Here is a 25,162-nt window from a genome sequence, read left to right on the forward strand (position 1 = left end):
ATGGATACACCAAGTCTTCTCTATATTGATCCTCTCTACACTGTAAAAAAATAAATAAATAAAAAAATAATAATAATAATCTGTTATTTAACAGAATTTTCACTGTTTATTTTACAGATTTTTCCTGTATTTTTCAGATACAGGAAAATATCAATGAAATGCCAAGAGTAGACTACGATTCTACATGCCAAATGTAAAATAACATGAAAAAACTGTAACTGTGAAGAACCATAAAATTTCCATTTTTTAAAAGAATTTTTTTTCTTTTCTCACAGAAAAATACATTTGCAAATGTATCATAATCTCACAAATATTTCTTTTCTATTTATGAGGTTAAACTGTTAATTTAAAGTTTAATACTGTAAAAAAAAAAAAAAAAAAAAAAAAAGATAAAATTACTGACAGTTAACTGTAACAGAAGTATTTGTTCTGTCAGTTGAACCAGACTTGTTTGTTAATTGACAAATATCTTGTGTAATTACAGGAGGTTTCACAAGAAAAATGTTGAATAAATGTATTTTTGTGAATGTATAACATGTATAAGCACTGATAAACTGTCCAAATACAGTTTTTATCAGTGGATTGGACAACTGAGTCTCACTGAAAATTATATATATATATATATATATATATATATATATATATATATATATATATATATATATATATATATATAGGGAATTGGATTGTTTTAATACATGTAAATATTCTTTATTAAACATTAAAAAGTTAAAAAAAAAAGAAAAAAAAAAAGCAAAATCTCATGTAAAGTTAGGACAAAAAACTGTATTTGAATTATGGAAAATTACTGTATTTTTATGAGATGGTTATTTTCCGTTATTTAACAGTATTTTTTTTTTTTTCGGCACCCCCGCTGCTGGAATAATACTGTTTTTGTTTTGTTTTGTTTTGTTTTGTTTTCACAGTGTATATTTAACCTGTCTATACATTTTTTCTCTGTCTCTTTTTTTTTTTTTATTTATACATAACATTATTCTGAGTTCCATTTCCATTCAAATTCGTTTCATAGACGTTTATTTTGACAGTCTGACCGGAAGTGTCTACCACTAACTCTCTCGCGCTTCACCTCTGACCTCCACGCTTGTGAAGGGGGCCACGGCGAGCACGCGCGCAGGCACGAGGCTGTCGCGTGGACGCCGGTATAAAACGGAAGCGCCAGAATGAGACCAAATTCCACGCAGAGAAGATTTGGTGCGTGAGGAGCAGGACCATCATCCAGGTAAGAGGAGAAAACCAGTGTCCCAGGTGGTTTTTACAGGATGAAAGGATGAACGGATGAACGGATGGAGACTGAGTGAACATGTGTGTGTGTGTGTGTGTGTGTGTGTGTGTGTGTGTTCATGTTCAGAGGGAAAGTTTAACCAGAAGAGGAACTTTTTCAAACTCTCTTCAACTTCACATGTACACTGTAAAAAAAAAAAAAAATACTGTTAAATAACAGAAAATAACCATCTCATAAAAATACGGTAATTTTCCATAATTCAAATACAGTTTTTTGCCCTAACTTTACATGAGAATTTTTTTTTTTTTTTTTTTTACTTTTTAATGTTTAATCAAGAATATTTCCATGTATTAAAACAGGGCTGTCAAACTCCTGTTAGTTCAGTTCCACATTCAGCCCAATATGAACTGAAGTGGGCCGAACCAGTACAATAATAACTGTGAAAAAAGTTAAAAATTAAATTATGACAATGTAAAAATCTACAAAAATCGGAATAACATGAACAACTGGAAACGTCTTACGAAAAACAACTGCAATGTTAACAATATTCTGCCTCAGTTTATCATGTACACATGGGCATTACAACTGACATTACAATTACAAATACACCAAACATTTAATAACAGGCAGAATATTGGTAAAACTACATTTATTTGTCTGAAGTCATTTCAGGTTTTTCACATTTTTTGTAGAATAACAGCTTTTTAATAACATTTTCATGTAATTTTACTTTTTTACACTAAATAAACCAAAGAGAAAATTTGCTGTTTTCATTATTTATAGGTTTAATATGATAGTATTTGACTGGTTCGGACCTACTACAGATCTAATTGGTCTGTATGTGGAATCTGAATTAAACTGAGTCTGTCATCCTCGCTTGTTCATATCTTCAGTGTAATTTTTGTATTTCATAAATTCATCCTATGGCCCAGATTGGATCCTTTGGCGGCCTGGATTTGGACCCAGGGGCACATGTTTGACACCTGTGCTTTAAAACAATCAAATTACCTATATATATATATATATATATATATATATATATATATATATATATATGTATATATATATTCACAAAAATACAGTTATTCAACATTTTTGTTGTGAAATCTCCTGTAATTACACAAGATATCTGTCAATTAACAAACAAGTCTGGTTAAACTGACAGAACAAATACTTCTTTTATGGTTAATTGTCAGTAATTTTATCTGGTTTTATTTATTTATTTATTTATTTATTTATTTTTCAGTATTAAACTTTAAATTAACAGTTTAATCTCATAAATAGAAAATAAATGTTTGTGAAAATATGATACATTTGCAAATGTATTTTAATTGTATTTTTCTGTGAAAAAAAATATTTCTTTTAAAAAATTAAAATTTTCTGGTTATTCACAGTTACAGTTTTTTCATGTTATTTTACATTTGACATGTAAAATCAGTCTGCTTTTGTCATTTTGTCATTGATATTTTCCTGTATCTTAAAAATACAGGAAAAATCTGTAAAATAAACAGTGAAAATTCTGTTAAATTACAGATTTTTTTTACAGTGTACATAAACAGTTCTTTTGTTGGTGTTTATATTTACATGAGTATTTTCTGAACAGTTGTCCTGTTTTTTTCTTTTCTCTCCCTCTTCCATTCAAGACATGAATCGAATCAATAAAAGCCACATGAACTCTTCCATGTTCTTCCCTGGGATGGGAACAGCGCCCTTCTTTAAGGTGAACACACACACACACACACACACACACACACACACACACACGACTGTAGTGTGTGTGTGATCTGTTTTTTCAGCACAACTTCATCTATATCATCTGTCTGTTATTTTTTCCCTTTAACCTACAATAAAAACATAAAAAGACAAAAAACACAAAAAATGTAAAATCCAATTTGAAAAATTATATAATTTATGGCATAAATAACACACAGATGTTTAACGAACCTTTTCACAGACTTTAAAAGTGAATATCGGTTCCAAATATTAGGTATAGAAAATTAAAATTGTAATAAACTCAAACTATACTCAAATATTTGACATAAAAGCAGATCTTTACATAAGGTTTTTTCCCCTAAAAGTGCGTTAATCAAACACAGTTATCACGAGAATTAGAATTTAAACGCTAATACTAACTGTCTGTGATTTTACCGCGGTTTATTGTTATACCAGTAATCGTTGCATCCCTAGTGCGTATGAACATTATGAGGCTGAGTCTTTAATGAAAATAGGACCGAAACTGTATTCAGGCCAACAAGTGCAATGTGAAAATCACAAGTTTTTTTTGCTAAAGCTAAAATTTGTCCAATATCAGAGGTTAACAGACAGTGAGTCTGAAAGACTTTTATAACAGGATGGAGCAGGAAATAGCAGATTAAGTGGCTGATATTGTCCAGTGTCTTTATCAAAGAATACATGTAGAGCTGGATGTATAATACAGAGGAACACATGTTTAACCCTTAAAGGCCCAGTGCTACTTCTGTGACTGTTCCCAAATTCATTTTTCTGTGGATTTAACATTTCTTAAATGTTTTACCACCATTTATTGTAACATTATCTTCTGTATTTTGCCTTTTTTCAGTGAAAATCATGTATTGTCCAATACTTAATTAACTGATTATGTAGATGTTAAGAAAAGCTCAGAGTAAATTCAAAGATTATAAAATCAGAAACAGATCCAACTGAATACACAGTGTGTTTTTCAGTCCAGTCTGTCCTGAACTGAACATAACCCCAGTGTGTCCATCCACTGGCACTGATCCAACTGCATGGGTTTGACTGGAGAAGCAATGTTGGAGAAGATGATGGTGTTTCCATGGTAACTACGGAGCCTCTGAACGTCCCAATATGGTCATATCTGGTGACCATGAAAAGACGAAGAACTGTATTTGACACCAATTATTGACATGGATCGACAGAATTAATGGATCAACAGGAATTAAACAGGGTTAGGATTGGGGGGGGGGGGTATACTCCATATATGAGCACAGTGCTGTGGACACAAGAGGACAATGAGTTCATGGAACAGTGTCCATGATTGGATCTGGGACAACAACATGTCCTTACTGCTGATTGGACCAGGACAAATGAAAACATCTGATTGGCTCTGTGGAAACAGACACGCCCATATTTGGCACCACAGTACCGTGACCACTGCGTAATAATATATATGTAAATGATGTCAGTTCAAACAGGACGTAAAAAGACCTGCCTCTCACCAGTGACTAGGGCTGCGTATCGGCAAGAATCTGGTGATACGATACAAATCCTAATACTAGGATCACCATACGATATATCATGATATATCACAATACTGTTAAAAAGGCCATTTTTTTAATTGGTTTGTTTCTTTTTTTTTAAAGATTATTTCCTGGAAGAATTGAATTCCAGCAGAAATCTGCACAAATACTAAACACATTTGTATTTGATCCCAACAGGATCTAATGTTCTATCACCAAATGTTCAAACTGAAATTCAGTTTTACAGACATTCCAGTTTCAGATCCTGTTCAAATGTTCAGATTCTATTAGTTCACAACGAACATCAGAACAGGAGTTGAGTTCAATCCAAACAAAGGGACGAACATCTGCCTCTCAGACAGAAAAAAAAGTGCTTTTAGGAGGATTCAGATAACCAATATTTAAGAAAACAGTGTTAAATAATAATAAATAAGATAGAAACAATAAAGGCAAGGCAATTGTATTTGTATTGCACATTTCAGCAACCAGGCAATTCAAGGTGCTTCACACAGGACACTGAAATACAATGACAGGGAAAAAGAAACACATTTAAAACATTATAAAAGAAACATATAAAAGATGATTAAAAACAGCAAGTAAGAAAACAACACATAAAACCCAGAAATATAAAAACACACACATATTAAAGTAAGAGTTACAGTGCAGAGTTTGGAAAGAGAATCTAAAATTAAAAAAGTCAAAAGCCTTGTAGTCAGCGGCAGCAGTGAACAGGTGAGTCTGGAACCTGGACTGAACAGAACTCAGACTCTCAGATATCAGACCTGATATTTTCTGGTAGTTTGTTCCACACATACAGAGCTTCTCGGTGGTCTTAAATTGGGGTCTCATCCATGTTTCACTGCAGATTCACTAAATGTTGTCCTGGGTGTGATCTTTGCCTCTTCCATCATCCTCCTGAACTCATCTTTGGCCAAAGAAGAAAACCAACGCAAGAAAAACAAAAAACAAAAATGAACTTCCGCCAGATCTGCATTTGAATAAATACCTAAAAACATTGATACAGTACTTTTTGATATCGATACAGTGTTGTGAAATGAAATATCTCAATCTATTGCAGAACTGATGTTTTCTTCCAGCCCTACTGACAGTAAAACTTTTAAATATGTAGGACTTCAGCTCAGCCTACCAGTCCTGCCATCCATCTGTTCAAATGCCAGACTCAGAGCCAGTGTGAGCCCTAGCCTAACTCTAACCCTAACCCACATGCCTTTGTCCGTCTGTCAGCTGTCGTAAATACTCACTGAACACTTGTAGAAGGCTAATGCTCTGTTGGATGAATGGGCCTTTTATCTGAGGTGTCCTTCATGGTTCGTTTGCAGAACACCTTCTATGTGACATGAACACAAAGGTGGGGACATGATGGTGTTAGCTGGATGTGGTGTCATTAGTGTTCCATGGTCTCCCTTCACTGATGCAGTACATGTGTTTACCCCACCCCCCACCCCCCACCCCCCCGTACAGGTGACTGTGTTCGAGCAGGAGCATTTCCAGGGCAAGTGTATGGAGTTCACCTGTGAATGCTGCAACATCCACGACTGTGGAATGGACAACATCCGCTCCATCCGAGTGGAGAGTGGAGCGTGAGTCACACAGCCTGTATGTGTGTGTGTGTGTGTGCGTGTGTGTGTGTGTGTGTGTGTGCACGCGCAAGTGTGTGTAGGTGTGTGTGTGTGTGTGTGTGGTCAGCTTTACCTGTGGTGTCCTTTGTTTGATAAAATAAGGAACTATTTCCTGGGCAGGTGAAGAGCTCTGTAACTGATGAAAACCCCCTGACCCTGACCCTCACCCTGACCCTCACCCTCACCCTGACCCTGACCCTGACCCTCACCCTGACCCTGACCCCGACCCTCACCCTCACCCTGACCCTGACCCTGACCCTCACCCTGACCCTCACCCTGACCCTCACCCTCACCCTGACCCTGACCCTGACCCTGACCCTCACCCTGACCCTGACCCTCACCCTCACCCTCACCCTCACCCTGACCCTCACCCTCACCCTGACCCTCACCCTGACCCTCACCCTCACCCTGACCCTCACCCTGACCCTCACCCTGACCCTGACCCTCACCCTGACCCTCACCCTCACCCAGACCCTCACCCTCACCCTGACCTTCACCTTCACCCTGACCCTCACCCTGACCCTCACCCTGACCCTAACCTTGACCCTCACCCTCATTATTTAACTCTGTTTTCTTAAATACTGGTTCTTTGAAGCATCTTAAAAGCATTTTTTTCTGTCTGAGAGGCAGATGTTGGTTCCTTTGTTGGATTGAACTCAAATCCTGTTCTGATGTTCGTTGTGAACTAATAGAATCTGAACATTTGAACAGGATCTGAAACTGGAATGTCTGGAAAACAGAATTTCAGTTTGAACACAGTTGGAACATTTGGTGATAGAACATTAGATCCTGTTGGGATCAAATACAAATGTGTTTAGGATTTGGGCAGATTTCTGATGGAATTCAGTTCTTCCAGGAAATAATCATTTAAAAAAAGAAACAAACAAAAAATGGCCTTTTTAACTGTATTGTGATGTATTGTGATATATCGTATTGTGATCCTAGTATTATGATTTGTATCATATCACCAGATTCTTGCTGATACGCAGCCCTAGACTGTAAGTGTTTTCAGCTTGTTTCGATTTGGGATGCACCCATTTGACTTTTTCAGTTCCAATGCTGATATCGATGCGGGGGCCTTGCATATACTGATCCGAGCGAACATTGTTGATGTAGAGCAGAGGTTCTCAATTGATGGGGGACACTGTCTTGGGGGGGGGGGGGGGGGGGGGGGCACAAGTGACATTGTTGTGTGTGGGTACGTTAACGACTACTGTTGTACATCACAACAGTATAAATCATTTGGCACATACTGCCCCCCCCAGAAAAGCATAATACAGTCATTGTTTTTTGTAAATTTTTGCCCAAACCCATGAACATTCCCACCCTGTTGCACCAAAAAAAAAAAAAATATATATATATATATGTAATTGACCATAATAATAATAAATAAATAAATAAATAAGGAACACAGATATTCGTCACAGACTCGTATTAATCAGACTCCTCTGGAATAGGTGAAGGATCGACCTGTTTTATGTGATTCAGAACAGGTTCCAGGTACTGAAAAACTTATCGGCACATCCTCTTATAGAATATCTGATTTTTTCCAAAGTTAAATGATGTAAAAGACCCAGAAACCAAGAGTTAAATGTTGGAGGTTGTTTATCGTTCCATTTTAATAGTATTAGTCTGTGAGCTAGAAGAGCGGTGAAGGCAATTAGATTTTTGGTTTAAAGAATGTGATGGAAAGCCAAATTTCAATTGTTGCCTCAGGTTCAGTATGAGACCCTGTTCTATCAGAAAGAAATGTAAATATAGACTGACAAAAGTTTTTCAGTTTTGAACCAAAACAGAACATATGAGACAGTGGCCGGTTCAGCTTCACAACGATCACAAGTAGGAATCAGGTCCCATTAAATTTTAGTCCACTTCACTTTGGACCAGTGCAGTCTGTGAACCACCTTGAACTGAATGACTCTGTCTGAAACAGATTGAGGATGACTGAATGTTGTGAAGTATAGATTGCCATATATCTTCAGAAAATTCTGTGGCCATTTCTTTCTCCCATTTTCTTTGAACATATGCCAAGGGTTCCAGATTAGAGGAATTGATCACAGCGTATATTTTGCGAATTGTCCCTTTGGAATGTGGATTTATGTCCAAAATAGCTTCGAGAAGGCTAGAGTTGTTCTTGTGACGAAACCTTCAAAAATGCAGAAAAAATTGTGACACTCTTCCATTTGGACTGGATGTACCCTAACCCTAACTCATCCTGACCCTAGGGTTAAGGTCCCTACCCCTACCCCTACCCCTACCCCTAACCCTCTGTGCTGACTCTGCTTCCAGGTGGGTGGGCTTTGAGCACCATGACTTCCAGGGCCAACAGTTCATCCTGGAGCGTGGCGAGTATCCCAACTGGGAGGCCTACTGCGGAGCCCTGTCCTACCACACCGAGCGCTTCATGTCCTTCAGGCCCATCTACTGCGCTGTGAGTATCAGGACTAAAACCAGGCCGAAAAACTGCACACCATCCGACCACTGACAAAACTGGAAAAAACAGGAAAGGACAAATGAAAAGAAAAAGACCTCCACCGTACAAGGGGGGGCTTCAAAAAGTTCATGAAAAGGACAGTTTTAGAAAGCGGTTTAAGTTCGGATGATTATTTTTCACCGTATCTTTGGTCTTAAAGCACAAGAAGTCATGTATTTATCAGGTCACAGTCAATGATGAAACTGAAGCAGCAGAGTTAGTAGAGTTACACAGAAGACCCTGACCCTGACCCTAACCCAGTTAGACAGTTATGCAATAAGGGTAATGGTATAGGCCCCCCCCCCCCCCCCCGAAAGGTTCCAGTCCGACCCCTGGGATGAATTTACACAGTGTATAAATTCCACAGTCCAGGCTGTGGAAGTCATTTTAGTTGTGGTTCCACATCCAGACCAATCTGATCTACAGTCCAATAATAACATCAGAAGAACCCACACAAAAGAAGGACTGCAGATTTACTACTGGGTTTGATGGGAAAAAAATATTACATTATGTCTGTAAATAATGACAACTGCAAATGTTTGTCTTTGTTTTAGTGCAAAAAATCACATTCAGTTATGAAAATCTTTCCATTTCCAAACTATCCTGAAACAATAAAATGTGACTAACCTGAACAAATGTGTCCAACCTGAAATGTCTGTATTAAATTCAGTCCAGTTTGAACTCTTTTCTTCCTGTTCCTCAGTGTTTAGTGTCTTTGTAGATCTGATCCAGAATGCACATGGACTAATGAGAAGTGGAGGAAGAATATTGTTAAATTTGTATGTATTTTTCTTAAGAAATTTCAGTTTTTTCGGGTTATTCACATCTTTTTTGTTTGGATAGTTCATAAAAGTAAGTATTTTCACAATTTAATGGTGGTTTTTGCGCTAAAACAAAGACAAAAATTTGCAGTTGACATTATTTATAGTTTATCCTGTTCTTATTTTTCTGGTTGGGTCCACTGCAGATCAAATCAGACTGAATGTGGAACCTGAAAGAACAGGAGTTTGAGAGCCGTGATATAGTCCATCTAAGTCCATCTAAGTCCATCTGAGTCCATCTGAGTCCATCTGAGTCCCTCTGAGTCCCTCTGAGTCTATCTGACAAATCCAAAACTGGACCCACTTGACGTCTGGTCATGGGGTCAGGGTTAGGGTCAGGGTTAGGATTATTTTCATTTCATTTATTCAGACCCCCATTAGCAACTGATGATTCAGTTGCTATTCTTCCTGGGGTCTCCTCTACATTACATTACAATTTAAATTATTTTACATTAATCTTACACCATTCACACATAAACAGGACATATACAACAGCCCAGTGGAATAAAAATAAATAAACAAAAAAAATAAGTACTATACATTCGTACTTCTTCACCAAACAATAGCCGTCTGATACAAATCATCAGACATCTTTAAATATTAACAATACTCATTCCATTTCATGCCTGTTGTGTAAACAAAAAAAGTTTTAATTTCTTTTGAAAACATTTTCTATTATTTTCCAACAACAAAAACCCTGGCAATCCATTCCATGTAACCATGGCCCCATAAAAACCAGTTCTCTGTAACTGATGTGTTCTTCCTGATGGCAGAGCACACCGTGGTTCACTGGTTTGTCTTGAACAATAATTATGTTGATCAGCAAAAAATGACAGTTTTCTGTGAATAATGTCTGGAGTTTGTGTTGCAATAATGTTACGAATAAATGATAATAAAGAATATTTCAATCTAGATTTTACAGTTAACCATGTCCAACTGTTGTGCATTGTGGTTCTATTAGTTCTGTAAGGGCAACCCAAAACAATTCGTGCCAGGGTTAGGGTCAGGGTCAGGGTCAGGGTCAGGGTCAGGGTTAGGGTCAGGGTCAGGGTCAGGGTTAGGGTCAGGGTCAGGGTCAGGGTCAGGGTCAGGGTCAGGGTTAGGGTCAGGGTCAGGGTCAGGGTCAGGGTTAGGGTCAGGGTCAGGGTTAGGGTTAGGGTCAGGGTCAGGGTCAGGGTTAGGGTCAGGGTTAGGGTCAGGGTTAGGGTTTGGGTTAGGGTCAGGGTCAGGGTTAGGGTCAGGGTCAGGGTCAGGGTCAGGGTCAGGGTTAGGGTTTGGGTTAGGGTCAGGGTCAGGGTCAGGGTTAGGGTCTGGGTCAGGGTCAGGGTCAGGGTCAGGGTCAGGCTCTACATCTGTGTGACAGACTTTGCATTAACCTTCCCCTTCCCTCCCCAGTCTCACCACAGCAGCCGTATGATGATCTTTGAGAGGGAGAACTTCATGGGTCGTTGTTCTGAGGTGTGTGACGACTACCCGTCCCTTCAGGCCATGGGCTGGTTCAGACCAGAGGTGGGATCCATGCATGTGCAGTGTGGAGCGTAAGTATTACCCTAACCCTAACCCTAACACCTTCCACTGCCACTTTAACACCAACCAACAGAACTAAATCCAAGTCACATGTTCTTTATGGAGTCACACAGTTCCATAATAATAATAATAATAATAATAATAATCATCATCATCATCATCATCATAACCAGGGTTTCCCGTTAACCCTAATAACCCCTAACCCTAACCCACTGCCAAAAAAAGAAACTACTTTTCTCATAATCACACATTAGTGTCTCATTATCATGATTTATTATCTTAATTAATAATTCTGACTTAGTATCTGATAATTATGACATAGTGAGTGATGATTATGACTTAATATCTAATTATAATACCTGTGATCACTCAGGTTTAGTATGTCCTACTTTTGGATGTAGTCACTCATTTTTCTCTTTGACCAGCCCAGATTATCCTTTTCACACTTCCTGTTTCACATCGGTTAGAACTTTACACTTAAAGTTTCCCACTCTGCTGTGGATCTTGTGGAACTTCAGACTCCTCCTCCCATACAGTTTTCTTAACATCATTTGTTTTATGGAAACCTAGGACTTGACTAAAAAAATCTGTAATTTAACAGAATTTTCACTGTTTATTTTATAGATTTTTCCAGTATTTTTAAGATACAGGAAAATATCAATGAAATGACAAAAATAGACTGATTTTACATGTCAAATGGAAAATAACATGAAAAAACTGAATAAACAAAAAAATTCCATTTTTTAAATTAATTTTTTTCTTTTTTCACAGAAAAATACAGTTAAAATACATTGTAATTCATTGTAATTTCACAAATTTTCTTTTCTATTAATGAGATTACACTGTTAATTTAAAGTTTAATATTGTAAAAAAAATAATAAAACGAGATAAAATTACTGACAACTGCTACTGAAGTATTTGTTCTTTAAGTTTAACCAGACTTGTTTTTGAATTGACAAATATCTTGTGTAATTACAGGAGGTTTCACAACAAAAATGTTGAATAAATGTATTTTTGTGAATGTATAACATGTATAAGCACTGATAAACTGTCCAAATACAGTTTGTATCAGTGGATTGGACAACTGAGTCTGACTGAAAATTATTTAGATAGATAGATAGATAGATAGATAGATAGATAGATAGATAGATAGATAGATAGATAGATAGATAGATAGATAGATAGATAGATAGATAGATAGATAGATAGATAGATAGATAGATAGATAGATAGATAGATAGATATTTATTTATTTATAGGTAATTGGATTGTTTTAATACATGTAAATATTCTTTATTAAACATTAAAAAGTCAAAAAAAATATGCAAAATCTCATGTAAAGTTAGGGCAAAAAAACTGTATTTTAATTATGGAAAATTACTGTATTTTTATGAGATGATTATTTTCCATTATTTAACAGTATTTTTTCGCCACCCCTGCTGCTGATATAATACTGTTTTGTTTTTGTTTTTTACAGTGTATGACTGTAAAAGGACTAAGTCATCAGATAGTGTTTGATCCAGTTCCACTCAGTTCTATCCTGAGTGGAACCACACTGCTGCTGCTGCTGCTGTTTGTCAGTGGGTCGGGCTGAAGGCTGTGGTTGTTGTTGTGTCCTTTTCCAGCTTCGTGTGCTATGAATACCCCGGCTACAGAGGCCAGCAGTACATCATGGAGTGTGAGAGACACAGCGGAGACTACCAGCACTGGAGGAACTGGGGCTCCCACTGCCAGACCCCCAAGATCCAGTCCATCAGACGCATCAGGCACTGAGGCCGACCCCACCGGAGGACGGATGGACGGGCATCAGGCCGGGAACGCCTCCCTTCTGGGTTTATGAGCTCAGGGCGTCAGTAGCGGTCTAACCCGAACCCACCATACGAGCCGTCAGGACCAGAGCAGCTACCTCTACAGTTCAGCTCACATCCGTTTGGCTGGAACACTCCTACTGTTCTTGTTTTAGTAGAAACCAAATAAATACCTGATTCACTGAATGAAATGTCCCAGTGGAAGTTTTTGTGTGAATTTAAGTACGTAGAGAATAATGGACAGATTATTGATCAGTTCATCCATAAATACTGTCAGTGTCAGAGCTGTCACACTCATTTTAGTTCAGTTCCATATCCTCCCAATATGATCTGCAGAGGGCCAGACCAGTACATTAATAACATAATCATATATAAATAATGCCAACTCCAAACATTTCAATGTGTTTTATAATGAATAAAGTAAATTACATTATGGAAACAATTACATCTATAAACTATCCTTTTAAAAATGTGAATAACACAAACAACCATGAAAAAAATCGACATTTATGAAGAAGAATAAGTGCAATTTTATCTATATTCTGCCTCTGCTAATCATTTGTAAATGTGCATCACAACTTACAGATCACAATGGATCTGCAAGTACACAAAATATTTTAGTAAATGGCAGAATATTAGTAATATTGCACTTACTTCTCTTAGGATATTTATAGTTTTTCATATTTTTTGTGAAAGGCTAGTTTGTAAATTTACACATTTTCATGTAATTTCACTTTTTTACACAAAAACCGGAACATTTTGGAATTGTCATTATTTGTAGGTTTTTATGGTAGTATTTTACTGACCTGACCCACTTCAGACTAAAGTAGGGCTTTATGTGGGCCCGAAAGTAAAAGGACTGACTGTTAATATCTTAGTGTAATTTTTGCATTTCACAAATTCATCCTATAGGCCAGATTGGAACCTTTGGTGGGAAGCATTTAGCCCCCGGGCCGCATGTTTGACACCCCTGGTCTATGTGTTCAGAGCTGAGCAGGAAAATAAAAGGATGCAGACATCGATAAAAGACAAAAACTGATCGTACATTAGTACAGGTGGGTTTCACTGAAGTCGAAGTCACATAAAAAACTAGTGCATGCAGTGTATGTGGAATGGAACTTCAGACCACTTCAGACTGAACTCTGGACCGTGACAACAGGATCTGGGTTCAGGTCAGATGTGACAGTCAGGGAATGTTCCAAACATTCCATTTTATTAACGGGATGAAATATTTGGTGCAGATGTTGGTAGTAAACCCTCCTGTACCCATGAGGGATGACAGACTGTGGACTGACACTACAGCCAAGTCACCACTGGGGGGGGGTCAGGGGTGGGGGTGGGGGTTAGGGGTAGGGGGGCTCTGCACCTTCACCTGAGTAAAGTCTGATCAGACCACCACAAACCTGATCCTCTTCCTACGGCTGTGGGTGTTCTTCTGCCACGTCCACCAACAGACACTACTATGTTCTAACATGCTGTTAGAACCCCCCCCCCCCCCCCCCAAGCTCACTCACTGGGGTTTCTTCCGCCATTAGGCTGGATCTTACCAGCCCTCCTGTGAGTGATTCATCTACAAACAGGCTAGTTTTCTAGCTAATAATGATAATAACACACTTATACTGTCAGTTCGATTCCATTAGACTTTATTGATCTCATAACGGGGAAATTCAATGGTCAAAGCAACAACAGAATAAAAGTACAAAAATGTGCAGCATAAAGATAAAGACTCTTTCATCCACTGTGGGTTTATTAGCCTGGACCTGAAGGTTCTGGTCAGATCCTCCATGGTCCATGGTCTGATGCAGTGCAGTGGTTCCTAACCTTTGTTCCTTGGAAGTATTTTTTTCTTGAACATGCACAAATATATATTTTTCACAACTTGTAAACTCAATGCAGACAAATCTGACATCCCCACTGGGATCTCTGGTACCCCCTTGTGGACCAACAATGACTGAGTCATGACAGCTGTTGGTGTTGTGTGTAACATCTGAGATTTAAAGGTGAAAAGGAACGGAGGGAGCACTGTTCCCCAGAGGAACTCCTGCAGACACACAGCCACCTGACAGGACGGTCCTGGACTCTAACCCAGTTCTGGACAGTCCTGGAACTCTGCATGTTCTCCCGGTGTCTATGTGGGTTCTCTACAGGTTCTCCAGTGTCTTCCCACTGTCCAAAGGCATACACCTGAACAGGTTCACTGTGGAATATATATATATATATATATATATATATATATATATATATATATATATATATATATATATATATATATATATGTATATATGTATATATGTATATATATATATACATGTATAACACCGTCCATTGAGTACAAGGCCTGTATTTCTAATCCATTCAACATCTGATTTCCTGCTTCAGATCAAACCACACAAAACAAAGGTTCGTTTTAAACAGTAAACAGATGAAAGTTAAAGTCAGCCTGAAAAGTGTCACATTCGTTTGAATAATTGAACTTCAGAATAGTTTAGTTGCGTACAGAACCTGCGTCACTCCATCTGATGTCAAACCTGCTCCTCTTTCCTCAGTTCAAACTTTGAAGCTTCCATGGTAATCTGAGTTTTACTTTTCATCACCTGCTTAATATAAAATGTGTAACTGTCAGCATACGCCCCACCCCCACCCCCACCCCCACCCCCCAGAGAACCTGTCAGAGAAATCAGCTGTGTTTGTGCTTGGGTGTGCACACTGTTTTAATTAGTACAAGTCCATGAATTAACAACCACACATCAGCTGTCTGACATACTCTGGCTGAAACGTCACAAGTGGAATGAAATATTCCCGCTCCTACGTCACATGGTTTAGAAGGCTGTGGTTAGAACAGCAGCAGCAGAAACACACTTACATGTTCCACTAAAAAAAGATCTGTGATTAAATCAGCTGGATGTGATGAGTGGGAGTTCAGCGCAACACTGGAAACCAACAGAGTTTATGCTGTTCACTACCTGAACCCATAGAATTATAGAGATAGAATATACCCCCCCCCCCCCATTATAAACCACAACATCTGGTGTTTGGATGCCTTTTTATTTTCTCCTATAATATATATAATAGTATGACATCCAAAAATGGACATTTTAGACATTATTCCAAAAATGTTTAAAATGTGATTTAGGATGTTCTAAATGACATAATAAACACTCTGGTGAATTTCAGGTTGATTTATAATGTTTTGTGGAGTTTTTGAACATGCTCCAAAAATCCTCTGTGTGCAGTAATCTACACCTGGCTTTTCTGCCTCCGTCCATAATCATATACATTATATAGACTAAATGTCATCTAAAATAAACATTTATTTGCAACATAGTAGATCAAACTATTTCAGGATCAAAAACAAATACATTTTAGCAAAAAAAAGTCTCTGTTTTGAATGTCTGGGGTTGGCAGAAATTTGTGATGTTAAAATGGAGTCAGGAGTAAAAGAAGGTTGGAACTTTGACGGAGGTTGTTTGTTTTCCCACTGGTGTTGACTGGTATTCAAGTCAATGTGAGCACTGGAAAACTAAAAGGCTGTCAGGTGTCTGACATATGATCTGAAGGTGTCCTGTTGTGTCTTGGCCTGGACTGACAGTGGCTCTGCTGGAACCTGATGACAGCGGCAGCAGTAGTTTATAGTAAGAATAGAAAATGGAACGTTCTAACAAATATGGGTCAAATGTGGAGTTCAATATGTTATTCATGACAGATGCATGAAATGTTTTGTTCTAAGATACAAGACATGTTTAACATCTGTAGAAGATCCACAGTGACATATTTATGACATGTACAATGTAAATGTTTGTGTGTTTGTGAGTGTTAGTGTGTCCACGCTGACCCAGACCACAGCGCTCCTGTTCTGGTCTGTGTTCCTCTGGTTGGACTTCTACCATAGTGACTATTTTCATACAAGACATGACATTTTCTGATTTATAAGGTATTAAAAATAATTTAAAAAATAAATTTACATCTATATGTCACACATATTGCTCATATATTTCGTATATGTATAAATATTATATGATTGGAGTGTAATTCTAGAGCACAGGTGTCAAACATGTGTCCCGGGGCCAAATCTGGCCCACCAAAGGATCCAATCTGGCCCAGGGGATGAATTAGTGAAATGCAAAAATCACACTGAAAATATTAACGATCAAAGATGTTTGAATCATTTTAGGTCACTTCAATCTACAGTGGATCAGACCACTAAAATACTATCATAATAACCTATAAAAAGTGGAAAAACACAATTTTTTTTCTCTTTGTTTTAGTGTTAAAAAAAGTTAAATCTCACAAAAATGTTGACATATGCAGACTAGCCTTTTGCAAAAAATCTGAATAACCTGAAATGTCTTCATAGACGTATGGGGAATTTTAAAAATATTCTCCCTGTTATTAAATGTTTTGTAGATCCACTGTGATCTGTAAGTTGTGTTTCACATTTATAAATGATAAACTAAGGCGTAATATTGTTAACATTGCACTTATTTTACTTAAGAATTTTCAGGTTGTTCATATTTGTTCATGTTATGTTCAAGTACAGTTTGTAGATTTAAACATTCTCATAACGGAATTTACTTTTTTCACTTAAAAGTTCTTATCCTATTATTTGTATTATTTTACTGGTGCGTCCCACTTTAGCTCATATTAGTTTGACTGTGGAACTGAACTAACATGAGTTCTACAGGCCTGTTCTACAGTGTTTCTGCATGAACATGTGCAGGGATCCTGAAGACCACTGACGCTCCACTTACATCAACATTCCAGCTGTCTGTGTTTTTATATTTAGATTTAAATTATGAAGCAAATAGGAGATGGTCAGACAGGAACATTCTGTCAAACCCAGTGATTTCAGGTGGAATTACTCAGAACTCATAAAAAATTATGCCAAAAAAAAAAAAAAAAAAATGCTTACCAATCATTTATGTTTAGACTCTAAACAATGAATTATGTCCAAGCATAAGAGGAGGCTTAATAACTGTGGGGTAGGAATACATACTGATACTCCTGTGGACACTGTCAGCGGTGTGCAGCTCTAAACCATGATCCAAACATGTGAAATGGTGTTTTCTATAAGGACTTGTTTGTTTGTTTGTTTGTTTTATCATAACTTTTATTTAACCAGGAGAAAAAAGCTCACTGACATTAAAAATCTCCTTTTCCACAGTGTCCTGGAACAGACAGCAGCAGAAGTTACAAAGAAACAATGGAAGTCAGAACTGAAAACAAGCTTCAAACTGATCAGAACATACATATAAAACACCACCAGTATTTTAAAAGGTACTAAAAATATAACAACAATGTTCCTTAAAAGCATCTCAAAGCTGAACCCAATTTAAACAAATTAGAAAAAACATCTACACCCACATTTGTCCTTTTCCCACTGAATTAAACTGACTTTACTTTAAACCAGAGCAGTTGGTTCAGGTTAATGTCCTTCTGTCGGTTCTTCCAGGCAGTGGCAGCAGAACATTTAAAAGCTTTCTTTCCCAGTTCTGTTCTGTCTTTTGGAATCCGTAAAAAAGGATTAAATAAGGATCTAACTGTGTCTCATTATCTGTCCAAATACTACAAATGTTTCAGCCCGTCATTAGTCAGTGCCAAGTTTATTATCGTTAACGAAAACTAACGAAATGACGAAAACTAGAATTGTAAAAACATTTTCGTCAACTGAAATAAATAAAAACTATAATTAAAAAAAACAAACATAACTAACGGAAACTGTATTGTGTGTTTACAAAACTAACTAAAATGGGTAAAAATTATGGATCAAATTCCCTTCGTTTTCGTCTTCGTCAATGTCAGATTGATACAAAATCGATTTATTTTGCTCTCTCAGTTTTCTGTGCTGTCTCCATACGACACTTTTTGCTCCGTCACTTGTGTTCACTTGTGGTTTCCAGTCGTCTTCTGGTCCCCACTCTACCTGGAAACATGGAGACTAAAGCAGCAGAGTCCTGTCTGGGATTGATTTGAATAAGAGCACAGAGAAGAAGAGAAAAGAGACCACTGAACTACAACTGAACTACAACTGAACTACAACTGAACTACAACTGAACTACAACTGAACTACAACTAAACTACAACTGAACTACAACTGAACTACAACTAAGCATTTAGAAAAAAATGAAAACTAATAAAAACTAGCAAACCTGCTCTAAAAACGAATTTAAACGAATTGAATTAGAGAAAAAAAGTCAAAACTAAATAAAACTAAACTAGAATGAAAAATCCAAAACTATTAGAACATTGGTCAGTGTGTGTGAAGCTACTTTCTGCCAAAAAGTATAAAAATATTGTTGAAGGTTCATTTTTATTGCCATTCCTTTCCATGTTTGCACATGATTCATTTATTTTCTGAACCTGCTTTATCCTCACGAGGGTCTCGGGGGCGGAGCCTATCCCAGCTACATAGGGGTGAAGGCGGGGTTCACCCTGGACATGTGACCAGTTCATGACAGACTGAACATATAGAGACAAACAAACACTGTCACATTCACACCTATGGAGGATTTGGATTAACCAATTAACCCACAGGTGTCAAACATGCGGCCCGGGGGCCACATCCGGCCCACCAAAGGGTCCAGTCCGGCCCGCGGGATGAATTTGTGAAATGCAAAAATTACACTTTAGATATTAACAATCAATGGTGTTAAAATCATTTTAGTTCAGGTTCCACATACACACACATACAGTCCAATTAGACTTCCAGTGGGTCAGAACCAGTCAAACATGATCAGAATAACCTGTAAATGATGACAACAACAAATTTTCTCTGTGTTTTTGGTATAAAAAAGTAAAATTACAGGAAAATGTTTCCATTACCAAATTATACTTTGACAAAAAAAATGTGAATAACCTGAACAAATATGAACAAACAGAACTGTCCTAAGAAAAGTAAATGTAATTGTACCAATATTCTGCCTGTTACTAAATGTTTAGTGTGATTGTAACGCACACGTGTAAATGATAAACTGATAAACTGAGGCAGAATATTGGTAAAACTGCACTTGTTTTTCTTAAGACATTTCAAGTTGTTCATGTTATTCAGATTTTTAAGGAAACTTTGTAGATGTAAACCTGATCATAATGTAATTTTACTTTTTTCACTGGTGTTATTTGACTGGTCCGGCCCACTGCAGATCAAACTGGGCTGAATGTGGAACTGGACTGACATGAGTTTGAGAACCCTGCATTAACCTATCAGTGCATGTGTTTGGATGGTGGGAGGAGCCAGAGTACCCACGCAGACATGAGGAGAACATGCAAACTCCACACAGAAAGGTCCCACCCCCATGGACTAAAGGTCCCACCCCCTTGGACTGGTGCTGGAATGGAACCCAGGACCTTCTGTCTGTGAGGCTCCAGGTCTGTCCACTGCACCACTGTGTCGCCCAGTATGTTCTTATTACGATCCATCCGTTCAACGAGTACAACACCGACCCTTCTGGACGACTGAACTCTGACAACTATGACAGACGACAGTGAGCTCTGGGCTTTGGTCTACACAGATGTTCTGTCATTTCCGATTTTTCATTTTTTTGGGCCACAATACAGATTAGCGCCACCTGCTGTTATGGAGACACTATGTTTCACACAAGTGCAGAGCGTGTGCTCACATCAGTAGTCCATTTGGTGTGTCGTTGCCTTAACTCTAACCCAGGGCTGTTAAACTCAGTTTAGTTCAGGGGCCACATGCAGCCTGATGTGATCTAAAGTGGGCCGAACCAGTAAAATAATATAAATAATAGGAAAAAAACTGATAAATAAAGTCAACTCCAAAGTTTTCTCTCTGTTTTTGAGTGAAAAAAGCAAAATTCCTTAGTGAAAAGTTCTACATGTATGACCTGCACTTGAACCTAACATAAACAAATATGAACAACCTGACGATTCTTTACAAAAATAATTGCAATTTTAACAATATTATGCCATAGTTTATCATTTATACATATGCATCACAATTTATAGATCACAGTGGATCTACAAATACACAAACACTGAGTAACAGGCAGAATATTGTGAAAATTCCATATACTTAAGACATTTTTCTTCAGGTTATTCACATTTTTTGTAAAAGGCTGGTCTGCAAATATAAACATTTGTGTAATTTTGCTTTTTTTTTTTACACAAAAACAAAGGGGGAAAAATGGTTTTCATTATTTATAGGCTGTTATGATGGTATTTTACTGGTTCTGACCCACTTTAGATTGAATGGACCTAAAATGATTCGAACATCCTTGATTGTTCATGTCTTCAGTGTAATTTTTGCATTTCACAAATTCATCCCAAGGGCCGGATTGGAACCTATGGCGGGCCAGTTTTGGCCCCCTGGCCGCATGTTTGACACCTGTGGACTAACCCTGACCCTGACCCTGACCCTGACCCTGAGCCTGACCCTACCTCCACCCCACACTGATAACATCCCACATGTTCACACAGAGGATGAAAGAACACTATGAATTACAGATATCTGTGTTAATATGAATGCAGTCCAGTTCAGCACATGTTCCTCCTGTTTTGTCCTCCTTCCTCCCCTCTGTCAGCCTCTCCCTCCCCCTCCCGTCTGCCTTGGTGACCTTCGACCCCTCTCCTCCTGGCTTGGGGTGACTCATCCCTCCAGGCCTTTGCTCCTCCTCCTCCTCCTCCTCCTCCTCCTCCTCCTTCCTCCTCTCCCTCTGCTTCCATCTCCTCCACCACATGCTCTTCATCTTTCCTCTCCCTCTCGTCTTCGTCATCTTCCTCACTTTTCTCAGAGTCTGACTCATCCGAGTTGTCCTCTTCCAGGTAACGGTAACCTTTGACCTGCAGAGACAAACCACAGAAATATGTGTATATAAATATAAATGTATATAAATATATGTGACTATGAATATATGTGAGAATAAATATATGCATATGAACACATGTGAATATAAATATATGCAATATGCAACGTGCGTAGGGCAGCAGATGCCTGGGGGTGGGGTGGGGGGGCACCAAAATACCTTGATGAAAAAGAAATCTAAACCATGGTAATTATAATCAGATTTTAATTTTAATTAAGTATTGTCAAAAAAGCACTGGTCAAAAAATGAATTATTGTCATGTATGTTACCCCCCCGTGGTGCCCCCTCAGTAGTCTGGTCTGTTCATTGCAGACGCACAACTCATGTTTGACTATCAGCTGTTTTTTTCTCCACGATGGCAATCAAAAAATAAAAATCGGACCAATGGCCCTGGAGCTTAGTGTCCAAATTCAGAGCTTAGGTAAATGTATCCAGATCCATTTCTTCTCCCTCAGTTCTGTGTATTTATTCTATTACAGAAATAGTCCATGTTTTGCTCATATTCAATCAGATCTGGAAAAAATTCAAATTCACACTTGATATCATTGATACTGATTTATTGGATCAATCCACTTCCTATCTGTTAGAATGGGAACATTTGTCAAAGTCGCACCAAATCCAGAATCAGATCTGGATTGAAATAATTTCAATCCCTTGTGTTGACATCCTCATACAGAAGCTGTATACCAAGTTTGAAGTCAATCAGAACTGGAGTTTCAGAGAAGAAGACGATTGAAATGTTTTCCCCATAAGAGCCCATGTTAAATTTTGCGTCAGTTCCAGATCCAGAAGAAGATCCTGATCAGCATGTGGACATTATGTTTGGGTCATCTCCCCATCAGGGCTGGACTGGAGACATTTACACTGGAGATCATTTAGATTTACTGAGTTACTGCATCAAACCACTTCCTATCGCTGATAATGGGGACATTTTTCAGAGTCGCACCAAATCCAGAATCAGATCCAGATCCAAATAATTTCACTAACTTTTGTTGACATCATCATAAAGAAGCTGTATACCAAGTTTGAAGTCAATCAGAATTGTAGTTTTGAAGAAGAAGACGATTGAAAGTTTTGTAAATGACGACAGATGACACATGACGACAGCAGCTTACGGCCCGTCGGCCGGTAAACTGACAAGAGTCAGGGGCAGAAAAAGAAGACACTTCGCACTTGACGCCTGTGCATCACTTGCAGGTAGGAATTACCCCAGAAGAAAACAGACTTTGTGGACTGTGTGATTTGGGGGAAGTGGAAAATGAATCCCATGTTCTTTTGTTTTGTCGTCTCTATGATGAACTGACAGCCTCTGTGTCTGATGACATGTTTATCTGAAATCCTGATCTGTTCTGGAGGTTGTTTAGTTCAAATGTATTTAAATGAGCATTATTTGTTTGTAAAGTCTGGAAAAAGCAGCAGATGTCTGTTTAAATAGGTCAGTATTTTGTTTTGTTTATATACTGTGCCTGTTGGCTGGGATTAGAGCTTTGGTTTGTATTTATGGTGTCTTGTAAACCCATGGAAGGGCTGGGCATGTCTGTATGTGAGACACAGAATAAAAACATACAGTCAGTCATTCATTCATTCATTCATTCATTCATACAGGGAACTGTACTATCGTTGACATACAAAGACCAAACCACAGCTCGCAGCTAGCTAAGCAGGTGACAGCAGAATAACAAGCAAACAGACTTATGCTGGGCTCTGGATACTGAGGGGTGGGGGTGGGGGTGGGGGTGGGGGTGGGGGGGCACTTCCCTCTGCTTCAGACTGAACAGAGGCTGATAAAGCCTTCAGTGTTTCCCCAGACATGGACTGAACACAGCTGGCCTAGCACACTGGTTGTTATTTGAGAACATATTTAGTGAACTTTCAGTGTGAAGCTACATGTTCATAAAGTGGACATGATGAACTATGACATGGACGGGCTCATCGTTCTGCAGATGCTGTGGCAACAGCGACATCTGCAGGTGGAACTGGAATAAGAAAAACATGAAGTCCTGAGGGGAACCTGTTAGCGTTAGGTCTGTATTAAACACTCATTGGTCAAATATTTTTTAACACATACTGTATATAATGTTTGCTTAGTCCACAGGTGTCAAACTTCTGGCCCGGGGGCCAAATCCGGCCCGTCAAAGGGTCCAATCTGGCCCTGGGATGAATTTGTGAAATGCAAAAATTACACTGAAGATATTAACAATCGATAGAGTAAAAATCATTTTAATTCAGGTTCCATACATACACATGTAAACCAATTAGAAAATGACAACTGCAGATTTTTATCTTTGTTTTAGTGTAAAAAATAAAATAAAATTACATGAAAATGTTTACATTAACAAACTATCCTTTTACAAAAAATGTGAATAACCTGAAGAAATATGAACAACCTGAAATGTCTTGAAAAGTAAATGCAACTTTAACAATATTCTGCCTGTTACTAAATGTTTGGTGTATTTGTAATTGTAATGTCAGTTATAACGCACACGTTTAAAGGATAAACTGATAAACTGAGGCAGAATATTGTGAAAACTGCACTTGTTTTTCGGAAGACATTTCAAGTTGTTCACGTTATTCAGATTTTTAAGGAAACGATGTAGATGTAAACATTATCATAATGTAATTTTTCTTTTTTCACTGGTATTATGTTACTGGTGCGGCCCACTGCAGATCAGTTTGGGCTGAATGTGGAACTAAACTAAAGTGAGTTTGACAGCCCTGGCTTAGACTGACTCCTCTACAGTTTGATTTCAGAATAGATTTAGAATGATGTTATGATGGAATACTGTGTGGATCCCAAACCAGTAACTGTGCTAATTATATGATTTACATTAGATTCAGTAAAATCTAAACAGATTAGACTCAACTGCATTCCTTCCAAAATACAATACAAATACAATTACAAAATGCATCTTTCCATTTAAACAGTTGTATTTTGTACTAGTGAGAGCTGTGGTGTCAAAGGGCTGGGACTGCTACATGAGTCCAGTTTGAAAGGTTTAAACAGTATTATATTTGAAACATTCCTAATTTTCCACATGGGGTACATTTCTAAGTTTGGTATATTGTGGAATTTTACACTGTCAGCCCAGACTGTGTATTTATTAAAATGCTTTAATTCCAATGTACTTAAATGAGTTCAGTTTGATTCCATTCCTATAAAATGTTCAGTATATTCGACTAATTTATAGACATAGTTGAAAGTACGAAAAAGTTTCAGTTGAATGGATTTAAATCCCTCAGTTTTAGTCCTGACCACACCTTTGTATCTGTGCAGTGCATTGTGGGTATTGTTCCTGTAGTTGTAAATGTGTTGTTTTTCTGTGCAGGGTTCAGTGGGTTGTGCTGTTAGTGTTCATTTGGACTGAATGTGTGTGTCAGTGTTTATTGGTCTTTTTGGGTTTGTGTTTGTATTTCTGTAGAACTGCACCAGGAGTCAGAGCCAGAGGAACAACAATAGCTTTCCTGTTCATCTGAGACTCAGATTATTCAATGAAAATCTTTGTAATTTGCCAAATTAAAGCACTTCCTATACTGGCAAATTACATTGAGCTAATTTCTGTCCATGCTACAATATATTCAGTTGAATAATTATACA

The 25,162-nt window shown here is 37.9% G+C and overlaps 2 protein-coding genes across 4 annotated transcripts in view; one reads left to right on the forward strand and one right to left on the reverse strand.

Moving 5' to 3' along the window:
* The first annotated feature begins 1,191 nt into the window (after positions 1-1,191).
* On the forward strand, positions 1,192-12,776 carry LOC115425751 (beta-crystallin A1-like). The gene is made up of 6 exons (XM_030143496.1): positions 1,192-1,240; positions 2,887-2,963; positions 5,962-6,080; positions 8,409-8,550; positions 10,809-10,951; positions 12,566-12,776. The coding sequence occupies exons 2-6, from the start codon at positions 2,889-2,891 to the stop codon at positions 12,711-12,713; spliced, it is 627 nt and encodes a 208-aa protein (XP_029999356.1). The 5' UTR covers positions 1,192-1,240; positions 2,887-2,888; the 3' UTR covers positions 12,714-12,776.
* Positions 12,777-21,047: 8,271 nt separating this feature from the next.
* Positions 21,048-25,162, reverse strand: part of unc93b1 (unc-93 homolog B1, TLR signaling regulator) — a 39,186-nt gene continuing 35,071 nt past the window's right edge. For all 3 annotated transcript variants that reach the window (XM_030143426.1, XM_030143418.1, XM_030143434.1), the window contains one exon: positions 21,048-21,544. In XM_030143426.1, coding sequence (XP_029999286.1) covers positions 21,239-21,544 — 306 coding nt within the window. In that variant the 3' untranslated portion in view covers positions 21,048-21,238. The remainder of the gene's footprint in view (positions 21,545-25,162) is intronic.

This window comes from Sphaeramia orbicularis, chromosome 1, assembly GCF_902148855.1.
Source record: "Sphaeramia orbicularis chromosome 1, fSphaOr1.1, whole genome shotgun sequence".
NCBI lineage: Eukaryota > Metazoa > Chordata > Actinopteri > Kurtiformes > Apogonidae > Sphaeramia > Sphaeramia orbicularis.

What these genes read in the sequence shown, in the direction of transcription:
- LOC115425751 (XM_030143496.1), top strand. Translation starts at nt 2,889, where the DNA reads ATGAATCGAATCAATAAAAGCCACATGAACTCTTCCATGTTCTTCCCT. An exon ending in GAACAGCGCCCTTCTTTAAG is followed by an intron (nt 2,964 to 5,961) that starts GTGAACACACAC and finishes CCCCCCGTACAG; the next exon opens with GTGACTGTGTTCGAGCAGGA. An exon ending in ATCCGAGTGGAGAGTGGAGC is followed by an intron (nt 6,081 to 8,408) that starts GTGAGTCACACA and finishes CTCTGCTTCCAG; the next exon opens with GTGGGTGGGCTTTGAGCACC.